The sequence below is a fragment of the Zalophus californianus genome, chromosome 1 (assembly GCF_009762305.2).
Source record: "Zalophus californianus isolate mZalCal1 chromosome 1, mZalCal1.pri.v2, whole genome shotgun sequence".
In the NCBI taxonomy this organism is placed as follows: Eukaryota; Metazoa; Chordata; class Mammalia; order Carnivora; family Otariidae; genus Zalophus; species Zalophus californianus.
The window spans coordinates 120373900-120387283 of NC_045595.1; the positions used below are offsets into that span (position 1 = coordinate 120373900).

Sequence of the window (13384 nt, forward strand, 5' to 3'; positions counted from 1 at the left end):
AAAAAAAGGAAACATGGAAACATTTACTTCTAGTTGTTCTCACTTTTTATAAAAAAGTAATAACCTTTGCTTTAAAAAAACTGCATTTGTGTGTTAATGCAGCCATGTTTACTCCATATTTTTTCGCTAGAAAGATGGGGTGATACAATTCACTGGTTTGGGAAAGACTCTATATTAGGACCAATGAGCCTCTCTGCGGAAACCATTTTTTAAGATTAATATTCTGCTCATGACCACTGTACTTATTTTCATTTCAGTTTTAAGTAAAGCTTTATTTCTTCTTGCAAATGTGATGCACATTTATGTATAATTCATAAAGCCCATTAGAACAAAAATACAAATTTGTTATTCTTTTGCTTAAAAAAGAATCTCTAATATAATTGTAAAAGTGTACAGCATTTAAGATGCAATCTTTAATTCACTTTTGTTGATGAACATCTTTTTTGTGATGGTACCAAGGAAACAGGCTTAGGTTCTGCAGGTTACAATAACCAGGAAGATATATATTGTTAACACAATAGCTTTTATGTTTCCTTTCTCTGAGTGTATGGAGTTGAAATGTAAGATGTATCCATTATACAGCAATTGGATACAGCATTGGCTCTCCCTTTCCACAGGGAGTTGAGTAAGGACACTAAGAAAAGAATGAAATGCCTTGGATAAATGTTTGATTAGACATTGACAGCTTAAAAAATCCAATCTATTACTAGGTCACACGATTTTGAAGGCAACTCATTTACAGGTTTGACATCCTTGACCTCAAAACACTTATTTCACCCTATATATTACAGTTTTGCATCCACATCAAATAGTTTTCCTACTTAATAATTTAATATTATTCTGATACATTATTCTTTTTGCTATCTCCTCTTTTTATAAGCACATCGAATACCACTTGCAGTCAAAAGCCAGTTTTAGTATAATTTACCATTAAAATCAACATAGCCAACACTTTATTCTTGTCCCAGGTAACGGGATGCTGTAACTAAAAACTTTTAAAATGCCGTAACTAAATGCTTTTCCCCCGTGTGTTCTCCAGGTTCACAGTGGAACAGGAAATTGATTTAAAAGATGTTTTGAAGGCTCTTGGAATAACTGAAGTTTTCATCAAAAATGCAAATTTGACAGCTTTGTCTGGTAGGAAATAAACATCAATTTTTAAAAAATGTTATATTTCATGAAAGATTTTAAAAATGATGATGTTCTCAAGCAACTTAAAGATTTAAGAGTCGAAATTGTGCGGGGTGGGGGGGGGATATAGAGGCCGCTTTCAGGCAACAGGCTTGACTAATAAAAACTTGATCAAGGCAAAAGGGCCCACAGTGACCACCTGGCTGAATGTGGACAGGCGCATCAGGTGGCCCACCTCAAAGTATCCATAGGCCCTACCTAACCAATGGGCTACTTGCAACCAGGCACAGTTACCAAAAAAGGGAAAATGCCATACATCTTCATACCTCCTCCCCTTCCTCCTTCAGAAGCAGCCCCTGCCCACTGCCTCCTGGCAAGCAGCCTCCCCTCTGCTGTCCTTCCTGCTGCCCCCTTATGGAACAGTCACTAAACTTCTAGCTCCTTTTAAGATAATAAATAAATAAAAATTAAAAAAAAAAATGATGTCGAACCCTCTATCTGCTATGGAGTTCTGAGGTAAAATAATGTTATCATTTGCCAGATAAATATAACAAATAGATTTACCTTCTATACACAAAGCTATAAATAACAGTGAGAACAGCAAGTTTATATTATTCTGGTCCATGTCTTATCTTCAACAATAGATATTCTCCAGAAGACCTCTCTTACACATCTTTAGATTCCCCATCCTATCTGACACAATGCCTTAAGATAATCAATAAACATGTTGATTTAATACCTCAATATGTCCAGTTACAGTAAATTATATGGGAAAGAAAGAAGGAAGAGAGGATAAATGCATGCCTGCTGTGAGAACCACTTTTTAAAAGAATATCTAGTGAGATGATATAGATTATCTCAAGTCCTCAATAAGAAAAGAGTGGTTTTGAAGAAGTAGCTTCAAAATATACCGGGCACAATGAATCATGGAACACTACATCAAAAACTAATGATGTAATGTATGGTGATTAACATAACAATAAAAAATTAACAAAACAAAACAAAATATACCTGGCATATTGGGTGTTGAGTAATTTATTTTTAAAATCCTGGAGGGGGGGTACCCAGTTGAATTATTGGATTCAGATGCCCTAATTTGTTCAGGGTAAAAATCATTAACATATTAGCAACATTAAGTACTTAGAACATGTAAAATCCTTTTGGAAATATTTTAAGCATCTAACCCCAAGACATTTATCATTGAAATAAGGTACCTGTGAGTTTAAGACTTAGCTTATATAATGATGTTCTATCATTTCTATAGAATATGGAAAACAAAACAATCTATTTTCTGATGAGATCAAGATAAAAAAGAACTCAGTGTGTAAGTCCTCTATATATGCAATTTATTGGACCCAACTCTCCAACCAGAGAGAGCTGAGGCATAGAAGTTTCTTTAGCAGTTCACATGCTATGGGAGAGAATTTAGTTTTCCTCTCCTGAAGTAAGAGCCTATAGAAAATCAAGCCGACCGAATAATAGCTTCTAAACCTGGAATATGAGGACCCACAGATTGAGTTCAGTGAAGTGGGCGCTCTACCCTTGAAATTGCATATAGGTGTGCACTCACGTGCATGTGTGTGCGTGTGCACGCCTTCACATGCACACATGAAAGAAAAGAGAGTGGAGATAGGTTCATAGCTTTCAGGAAATTCTCAAGGAGTTTATAATCAAAAAATGCCTTGCCCTCTCAGATTTAGAATTGGACAGATTGTTTTCCAAGAAGAACTCAGCAATGAGATGATGTTCATGTATTTGATACCACAACTTTTACCCCTTAATTAGAGAACTTACATCTCAAAACACTAGTAGAATTTTTCCGTCTACTATATAAATGTTCCTGTCCACTAGAGAAATGCAAATTTTGCCTGAGTAAAGGTTTTCAGGGCTCACATCCAAAATCCTAGGGCTCTGAACTTTTCAGTGGGGTTGTCAAGGAGGTAGGACCGGTGGATATTCAAAAGCTAATGGGTACTTTTGTGCTTGAGTCAGAAATATATTCATGGCTCAAGCATAGTGTAATTTAAAGTTCTTATGTTCCCTTCCTCAGGAATTGAGAGAATCTGTCTACCATACTGGCCAAATTCCAGCTGGATAATTACATTCCACTTTCTTACCATGGCTCTATTTTCTGTTTTATTAGAGATTCCTCACCGTCTCACCCAAACATCTAGACAGTTATTTCCCCTGCATAGAGTATCTGCAGCTTCTCAGTCCTGAGGAAGTCGTGCCGTGGTGGTAAATCAATTAATGTGGTCAGTGTAGCTTAAAATTTTTGACATATGTGGGAGGTTTATGACGTAATATTTAATTGCCTTTAGTATGTCCAGAGACAATAAAGAATAAATACGTGTTATGAATGCAGATGGTTTGGAAATTTGAAATACCACTCGGATCGTTCAGATTTCATATAGTCCATGTGTGAAGGCTCTGTTTGTTTGACCAGACCTCAGTCAGAATTGAATCCTTCTCAGAGTGATTACAGCTGCATTCCTGGGGCCTGGCACCTGGCTGACACCTAGTTGGCACACAGTCAATGTCCACTGAGGGAGCAAAACGAGAGAGGGAAGGAGACAAGCGGTTTCTTCATGGCCACCTTCTACATTACATTTCTTGAAACATTGAACTCCTTAAAACATCAGTAAGAAATCTAGGATTGGCCATCCTCAACCACCACCCAATTCAAGTCTTCAGGATAACTTGATGAAAGGTCTAAAGTCAACTTCTCAAGCTTTCAGTGGGAACTCTTTCATTCTCAACTCCCTAGTTTTGCCAAGACCTTGGTAGCCTTGGGATGTCAGCCCACCCCAAACAATACTTCCTTTTTCTCCCTCTCCCTCCCTCCCTCTCTCTCTCCCTTACTCTTTCAATCACTCTCTCTCTCTCTCTCTCACACACACACACACACACATATGCACATACACATTAATTTATGAATCATTCATTCAAAAACTAGTGACACAACAATAAAACTTGCCTCTCTGCTTTCGCTAGATTTGAAAGTATTTATTCCCTGCATCGTTTATTTGGGCACCATATGCTCTGCCCCACATGGTTGGTGTCCTTTTCACGTGTCTAGGTTTTTGCCTCTCCAAATGATGTGAAAACCCCACTGATTAAAGTGTCTATGATGCTTGGTAACCCCTACGAGTACCCAGGAAGGTTATTAGCATGTATTTGATTATTACTTTCTACCTTAATGAATTTCATGGGGAGAATTTCATGGTGTCTCAGATATACATTAATTACATTCAATGCCCTGTCTCTTCCTTTCATTTAATAACTCTTCATGAGTCAGTTGGTGTGAGCACAGGACTAGGTCATAAAAATGAAGAAATGACTAAGATGTCATACTTGCTCTAAAGGAGGATACAGACTTGTGGGGAGAAAGACATAAACAGTTGGATTTAATAAAAAGAAGCAGGATAGAAATGCCTTATTGGAGCAGTGTGTTCAGGACACACCAGGACAATTGTGTCCTCCAGGGAACATTTGGCAATAGTTGGAGACCTTTTGGGTTGTCACAACTGCGGAGGGCTCCTGGCACGTATCCGATAAAGGCTGGGGATGCTTCTACATTCCTGTGACCTACACTGCACAGGACACACCCCACAACAAAAAATAATCCAGCCCCAAATGTCAATAGTGATGAACCAAGAAACCCCATACTAGAGAAAACATTGTGGAGGCAGAGAGGGAAAAGAAAGTCAAGGGGCAGAATGAGAGCGTATTGGTTCAAAAGATGGAGGGGGAGAATATAGGTATGCATTTAAGCTTTCAAATGCATTGAACATTTTTGAATAATGTCTTAGAAAATGATAGCAATGGTTACCTCTAGAACACAGAACAGAGGCCCCCAGATGAGAGAGGAGATTTTGTTTCATCTATCACTGTGCACTGTTTGGGATTTTGCCTTGTGCAAGTACTACTTCTTCAATTAAAACTCTTACTTAAAAACTGGGAAAATTTTTTAAAAAATCACATAGTAGAATTCGTAAATTCAAAAGCACCCAGGAAACAATTCAGTACTCTTGTGACAGTACTCATTCTTAAATTATGCAATGAAATTTTATCTTTCTTTAAAAATAGGAAATATGAGTTAGCAGTGGAAAAACAACCCTGCTCCACATTTTTTTGCTTCTGGAAAAATTGAGTGACTTGAGAGTCCTTTGCTAAGACCTCTTGAATCCACTGTTTCATTCTCTATCCCATGGCATCCACCTTTATTTCAGATTCTCACTACTGCTGCCCCAGACGATTTCAATAGCCTCCTAAACGGTTTCCAATCTCTTTTCTGTCTAATCTGTCTTCGCTACCACTGCCAGGATTAATCACCTTAAAACCTGCTCTCAGATCATCCCAGTTCCCGTTCAAAGCCTCCCTTCAATCTGTGTGCACTGTCCGCTACTCCACAGGGCGTTCAGACCTCAGCTCGCCCCAGCCTTAACTCTGGCTGATTCCTTGCACACAGCTTTTGCTGCACCTCACGTCTCCCTAGGGCCCCAGCTTTATAAAATCTCTCCCACCCGAAATATCTCCTGAATGGATCTTCAGTGCAGATATCCCCAGTTTCATCAAGCCACAGGATTACACCAATCAGAATTAATAACTCCTTCATAGGAGTTATCTGACCTCATATTATCATTATTTATGCATCGGATATCTTCTGCCAGAATTTAAACCTCTCCAAGATTGATCCTTATGTGTGTTCAGGAAGCACACGTTTCTGTGCTTTCTGCCTAGTACTCACTGAATGAAGAAATGAATAAGATGAGATGCTCTGTATTTATTGTGCTTATTTTTGGTCATCTCAATTTGATGTCCATAACTTTTTATGCTAAATTCCATTAACATAAAACACAGCAAAGACTTACACAATAAACATGGAATCTAGAGAGTGCTGAGAATCATTTTCTTCTCAGGCTCGATTTAAAATGCTCATCTAGTTGCAGCGAGGATCCTGTTATAGAGTAGGGCTATTTTTGTAATGGAAATGAATGACTGTCAGCATTTGGATTAATAGATAATCCTCTTGGAAGGTGGAAGGGGAAGGAGAAAGAGAGTACTAAATCCTTCAGCACAAGGTATGAGCTTTAATAAAGGAGCCAATAAAGTAAAGGAATTAAGAGGACACAGCAAAAGCCACGTTCAGGTCAGGCTCAAGTGTTAGATTTATGCCGGAATGACTCTTCCATCCTGCCTTTGTTCTGCTTCTCCTTGCACCTGTAAGCCAGAGGACTGTATTTCTCTTCCAGAGCCGTACCTCCATTTCCCCTCTCCTTTCTCGCCTGGACTATTGTAACAGCTAGCAAACTTGATGTTCCTGCCCCTAGCTGTTTGCTCATCTGATTCACTCTTTATAGCCCCTGGCACAGGTATCTTCTAAAATCAAAGCAGAGGTGCCCTGTTACTTCTGGAGGAAGCCCAGGCTCTCCAGCCTCAGAGTCCAAGCTTTTAAAATTGAGTGCATTCCCTACAACTCCCCACCTCCTTATGATGTAACCAGGCTCCAGATGGACCTTCAAGTCATTGCTGCTTGCTTGTCTCACTTCGCAAGTACAATCCTCTGCTTGGAATGCCCTCCCCTGACTCTCTGACTTTCCCTTTTCTACTTATCCTTCAAGAACCAGCCCACATGGCACCGCCTCCGAGAAGCTCTCCCTGATACCTCTCCCTTCCAAATGGTTTACTTTCCCACCTCCGGACTGTCATAGTGCAAAGTGCTATCACAGGTTCTACCTTTTCCTTATATTGTTTGTTCACATACCTGTCTCTGATCTCAGAGCTCCTCAGAAGCCAGGGCTGTGTCATTGGTGTGGAGAGTGGGACAGGTGCTGGGTGGGTGCGTGTGGTAGGAAGGGCTGCTGGGCCCGCCTCGCTCCAAGTGTGGAGTCTTCTCTCAAACCTCTGGCCCTCCTCACTATCCTCGCTCCAGCCACACAGGCCTTCTTTTGGGTCCTTGAACACACCTGGCTTGTATCTGCCTCTATACTAGCTTTTCCCTCTGCTGGAAACTACCTTCAGGTATTCCTGTGGCAGGCTCCTTTGTATTCCTTAGGTCTCAGCCAAGTTGACCTTCTCAGATACGCCTTTCCCAACACCTCGAGTCAAGTAGCTCCTCTTGCCTGCCCTTGTCACCAGCCAACACATCACCTCGTCTTGCTTCTTCATAACACTTCACCAGACCCTGAAATTGTGGCCATTTCTCCATTTGCTTTTTTATTGCCATTGTTACTTAATGTTTGCTTTCCTCCTCTTAGGAAGGAACTGTTTAGTTCACCATAGTAAATCCAGTGTATCAGTAATGTCTGGCACACAGGAGGTGCTTAGTACCCAAATGAATGAATGAATGAATGAATGAATGAATCACTAGTCTATCACAACATTTCTCCAGAGAAACAAACAAACCCACATGATTCCTACCTTGAAGGAGCTCAAATTCTACAACCTTTCTAAAGTTCACGGGTGGGGCTGATGCTAAAAATATTTTAGCAACTCAAGTACAGAGCCTCTTTTGGTATTCTTGGGTTCTGTTATGGAACTCTCTTCATTTTGTTATTTTAAGCATGGCCTTGGTGACGCAGAAATCTATTTCAATTGGCTGTGTTTAGGAACAGTGCCGCAGAGGAAGCGGGGGCCACGCACTTGTGTGGTGGCTGCCCTGCCAGCCACGTTATATGAATCACAGATACTTGGAGCCTTTGGTGCCCCGCACAATATCTCATATGAACAGAGGGCTTGATAAATATTTGCTCAGTGACTGAATGAATGCCTTCGTATTTTGCCCTGCTTTCTTCAGAAGAGCTTGAATTATTGCCCAGCTCTTCTCTGGGAAACCTAGGGTTTACTGGCCCCGTTCCGATCTTATTCTTTGTGAAAAGCCCAGCTCCTCACTGCCCAGAGGAAAGTAGGACCCATTATTTGGCAGCAATGTCTGCTGTGGCCAGAAGGGGAAGACTGCTTGGGGCCAGTGCATGGATTTTTTTTTTTTTTTTTGAATGTAGCTTTGTCTTTGATTTATTTTCTTTTTTAGAGAACAATGAACTTTCTCTAATCGATAAGATGGGCTCATCAGTGTAAATCTCCTTAATTCCCCTCCCATTCTGGTTCATCAAATATCTGAGTGCCTACTTGGTGCCTGACAGTGTGCACAGAATTGCAGGGAGGAGATAAATTGGACCGACAGGGTCCAGGCCCTTAAGGAGTAGGTGAACGGCCCAGCAGGAAAGATGGCCTTGATTGGCACATAATTACATCAGGATGAGTAATATTGTGGGACAAGCATAGGAAGCTCTGTATGACATGATCGGGTGGCAGAAGACCCATTCTTGTTTAAACCACTTTCAGCTTATATTTGAATGTGACTGCTTGAAGTTTGTCCCAAGAGAAAAAATTTCATTTTCTTTTTTTCCCCTCAGGATTTGTGATGTGATTTATTTGTCACATTTTCTCCTACTGGTATATCTAAAGGGGTGGTGGTTTTCTACATCTTAAGAGTCCTGAGGTCTCACTTCATCTGCAGATATTTGCTGTCCATTGTGTAGCAGTTAATCACCCCTGGGTGTTGGAATGTTGGATTCAATCTTTATTTCGCTGTCTTTGAAATACAGATGATGACCGGTCTGTTGGGTCCCATTCCCTTAGCTCTTCTACTCGATTGGATTTTTAAGTTTTTAGCCTGTGTGGCCTTTGTATTCTTTCCCTCCTTAGTGCTGTTGTCCATCCATTTCCTAGAGTATCTACTTTGGATTAGTGTCATATGTTTTATTTATTACAAGAGTAAACTTTATAGCCACACTTGTGAACAGAATTGTGGTCATGGTGCCCATAGAGGGACAACCTCCAGAGTCTTACACTAGGAAATAGCTAGTCCCTTTCATTCAACAATTCCTAAATTCCTGTTTATGCTAGGTTAAATACTGGAAACTTATATTACCAGGAAACTCTCTTTTCTTAGGTTAGTTCTGTCATGAGGCCCACCAAGTGCCAGAAACCAGGGACATGAAGGGCAATGGCACAATCCTTGCCTTCAGGAATTTGACAGTCCAGGAAGAGAGAGATATAGATGCAAATATGATATAGCATAAGGCTGTATGAGAATCAGAGCCTGGGTTCAGTAGGAGAGAATGGTATGTTCTACCTTGGTGGAGAACAGCAATCAGAAGAGAGCAGAAAAGGCCTGCTAGGGCTTGAAGCTGAGCTTCAGAAGTAGATTAGGTTGACTGTAGTGTTGAGGGAGTTTGTGGGGAAGCAAAGACACAGAAGTGAGTGAGGGTGGTATGCTTAGGGATTGCAGTTCAAATCACCTAGAGCATAGGGGGTGGGATGAAGCATGCTAAATGAGTGACGCAGAGACAACCTCACAGAGACCCTCACGTTGCACCCTAGGTCTGCAGGTACACAGTATATGGAAGGCATGGTGGGAGGCAGAGCCAGCACGAGAGGGAAGAAAGGGTTTTAAGAAGGGTTGGAGTGGCATAAACTGGCTTGTGTCTGATGAGATCATCCCAGAGGAAAGCTTGATGTGAAATGGAGGCAGTTAGAGCCATTCTCAACTGCTATGCCATTATACACTCTGACGTCTCTTGGAAACTCATTTTAAAAAAGTATTTGCATACGTTGCTGGGTTTAACGTCCTGATTTAAAAAAAAAAAGAAAAAAAAAAACCTTTTATCTCCATATTAATAGGTGAGCTTGGCCTATGATTTTCTTTTCTTAGACTGCCCTGGTTCGATTTTAATATCAAGGTAAGACTATCCATAGATGACTTAGATTGCTTTTATTCTCTTTCTAGAGTTGAAAATGGATTTGTAATAGAAAATCCTATCTTTTCCTTGAAGGATTGGTTAAATCACCTAGAAAACCATCTAGGCTTGGATTTTTTTTTTTTTTTTTTAAGACAGGGGCCCAGGGGGAGGGCCAGAGGGGGAGAGAGAGAGAAAGAGAGAGAGAATCCCAAGCAGGCCTGGTGCAGAGCCCAACGCGGGGCTCGATCTCACAACCATGAGATCATGACCTGAGCTGAAATCCAGAGTCAGACACTTAAACCACTGAGCCACCCAGGTGCCCCTAGGCTCACATTCTTTAATTTTGAGGAGGGAGGAAATTTTCGTCTACTCATTCAACTACTTTAATGGTTACTGGATTATTCAGATATTCTATTTTTTTCTTCATTCAATTTTATAATTTATACATTTCTATAAAATTGTCCGGTTGATGACATATCTCTTTATTTTCAAAATTATCTGCATAAAGAAGCACAAGAACCTTTTGGGGAGATGGAAATATTCTGTATCTTATTTGTGGAGGTGGGTTCACAGATTGTCAAAAGTTACCAAGGACACCTGGTGGCTCAGTCAGTTAAATGTCTGCCTTCGGCTCAGGTCATGATCCAAGGGTCCTGGGATCAAGTCCCCGTTGGGCTCCCTGCTCAGCTCTCCTTGCTGCTCCCCCTGCTTGTGTTCCCTCTCTCTGTCAAGTAAATAAATACAATCTTAAAAAAAAAAATTGTGGTGTGGCCTGTAAAATATATTTTTGTTTTCCTGTATTGTAATTTTTGTATTGTAAATACATGCATCTCATAGTAAATAGGTTATACCTCATAAGTTGTTTCACATTTATCTGCAGGAAATTATACAAAGTATTTTTTGTGATTTTTAAAAATTCTCTCTGTATCTTTAGACATGTTCTCTTTTGCCTTAATATCATTTATTTGGGTAATCTCTCTTCTTCGTGAATCTTGTTGAAGTTTTGTCCATTTCATAATCTTTTAAAGAACTAGCTCTGTGGGAAGAATGCTCAGCATCCTTGCTTTCTTGATCTATCTGCCATGGTGCCTTGGCACCTCCTCCTCAGCCTCTCACCATTTTGTGGGGGCCAATGAGGGCACATAGGAGGTTAGATGACTAGAGGAAGAGGGTACATTTGTGGCAGAAACCAGCGTTGAAGGGATGAGATTCCTTCTTTCAAGGTGTCTAGTGCAGTCAACAGATCAGGCTCAGAGCTGGGAGGCGGTTTTCCTGTGCAAATTGACATGGCCAAAAATATCATTCTATCTTTGAAAACTCCCCTCAGATATTTAAAGAGGGCTTAGCTGGCAAAGTGGACACTCATTACCCTTTAAGCACTACATTCTGTCACTTTTGCATTCAGGGCCATAATACTGGCTCTTGGTGCATGACCCCACCTTCCCTGGCAGATTGAACAAAATGGGTAGCTGAATCTGAAAATAACATAGCATCAGTTAACTACTAAATAGCTAAAATATATTTTACTGTCTTGGAATTCATGTATTTGTTTTGCCAGCTAAATATATCTTACTAGTTACTTAAGGCAATTTATATTGTTCTTTTTATTTGTTGAAAAAAAAACTAGTCTTCTGGATTTGAGGGAGCTAATTATACTTAATTGTTTAATATGAAAGCTCTATTGCTTTTTATTTTTCTTCTAGTCATCAAATGCATTCTAGAAGAAAATATCATAATATGCGAGACAGACTATTTCAAAATGCAATGCTTATATCTTAATAGTAAATATAAGCTGAGGAAGTAATATCCCTATTAGAAGTATATTCAGAGTTGCCACTCAGTTGTCTTGGGGCTTTATTCAAAATAAGCAGGTGCTGTGCAACAGATGTACCTAAAACGTTGTTGAACATTATTCCCTATCAGTATAAGATAATTACGTGTTTTTGTAAACTTGAAAGGAAAATGTATGTTGTGGATAGGACTTGGTTACTGACAAAGTCTTACTAAGTAGCCTAATGAGAAATGCACTGTGCTTTTACTGAATGGTGCATCAGCAACAAGGTTATCTTAAGTTTGAATTTGACCTCCTGGAATGGAAAATGGGGGCTGGGGGTGGTGGCAGAAACTTGAGTAATCTTGTATCTTGCTTCCTTATGCTATTTTTATTTTTATGTAGTTGAACTATCTTTTCTTCATTTTGTTTCAATCTTGAGGACAAAAGTTGGAAACTCAACACTGAAAGTTATTGCATAGTTTGCTTGGGCTGCCATAACAAAGTCCCCCCCAGAATGGGGGGCTTGGAAACAGATGTTTGTTTTCTCACGATTCTGGGGGCTGGACATCTGAGATCAAGATGTCTTCAGGCTTGGTATCTTCCCAGGCCTCTCTCCCTTGGCTTGTAGATGTCTGTATTAACGTTCTCCAGATAAATAGGACCAACAGGATGTGTGTGTGTGTGTGTGTGTGTGTGTGTGTGTGTGTGTGTGTAGAGAGAGAGAGAGAGAGATATCTATACAGAGAAAGAGACGGAAAGGCTGAGAGATTTACTTTAAGGAGGTGGCTGGCACACTTGTGACTTTAGAAATTTAAAATCTGCAGGGTGGGCTGCCAAGCTGGAGATTGAGGAAGAGTCCAAAGGCAGTCAAATAGCACAATTCCTTTTTGCTTAGAGGTCAGTCTTTGTTCTAAAGCCTTCAGCTGGGGGCACCTGGGTGGCTCAGTTGGTTAAGCAGCTGCCTTCGGCTCAAGTCATGATCCCAGGGTTTTGGGATTGAGCCCCACATGGGGCTCCCTGCTCAGCGGGGAGTCTGCTTCTCACTCTCCTTGCTGCTCCCCCTGCTTGTGTTCTCTCTCCGTCTGTCAAACAAATAAATAAAATCTTGAAAAGAAAAAAAAAAGCCTTCAACTCATTGGATAAGGCCCTCATCTGTTCTACTCAAAGTCCACCAATTTAAATGTTAGTCTCATCCAAAAAAAGAATTTTGCAAAAAACATCCAGAATAATAGTTTCACCAAATATCTGGGTACAGATAGCCTGGCCCAGCCAGGTTGACACATAAAATTAGCCATCAGGTATGATCTTCCCTCTCTCTCTGTGTCAAATTTCCTCTTCTTATAAGGACATCAGTCATATTGGATTAGGGCCCGTCCTAATGACCTCATTTTAACCTAAGACTCTATCTCTAAATACAGTCATATTCTGAAGTCTTAGGGGCTAGAACTTCAACACATGAATTTTGAGAGAACACAATTCAGCCCATAATAGCCATTCATTTAAAAGTAAGCATACATAGAAAGACAACTCTAAGGGAAAAGAGCCTTCCTAACACTGAAAATGTGTTCTTTCCTCTGACTTTAGGATAAAGCATGTTTGTGAATCCTCAGATAAGCCAATTAACTGGAATGGAAAGTAACTCTTTTATACTTACATTTCTACAATCTAGAAGTCAATTTTTTCTTTGCCAAGAATATTTCTATTATCACAGTAATTAGAGATTAGATTTTTA

At 40.2% G+C, this 13384-nt stretch overlaps 1 protein-coding gene across 2 annotated transcripts in view; it reads left to right on the forward strand.

The window, feature by feature from the left end:
- SERPINI1 (serpin family I member 1) overlaps nucleotides 1–13384 on the forward strand; it is a 69216-nt gene that overhangs the window by 53058 nt on the left and 2774 nt on the right. For both annotated transcript variants that reach the window (XM_027587671.2, XM_027587670.2), the window contains one exon: nucleotides 1040–1137. In XM_027587671.2, the coding sequence (XP_027443472.1) occupies nucleotides 1040–1137 (98 nt within the window). The remainder of the gene's footprint in view (nucleotides 1–1039; nucleotides 1138–13384) is intronic.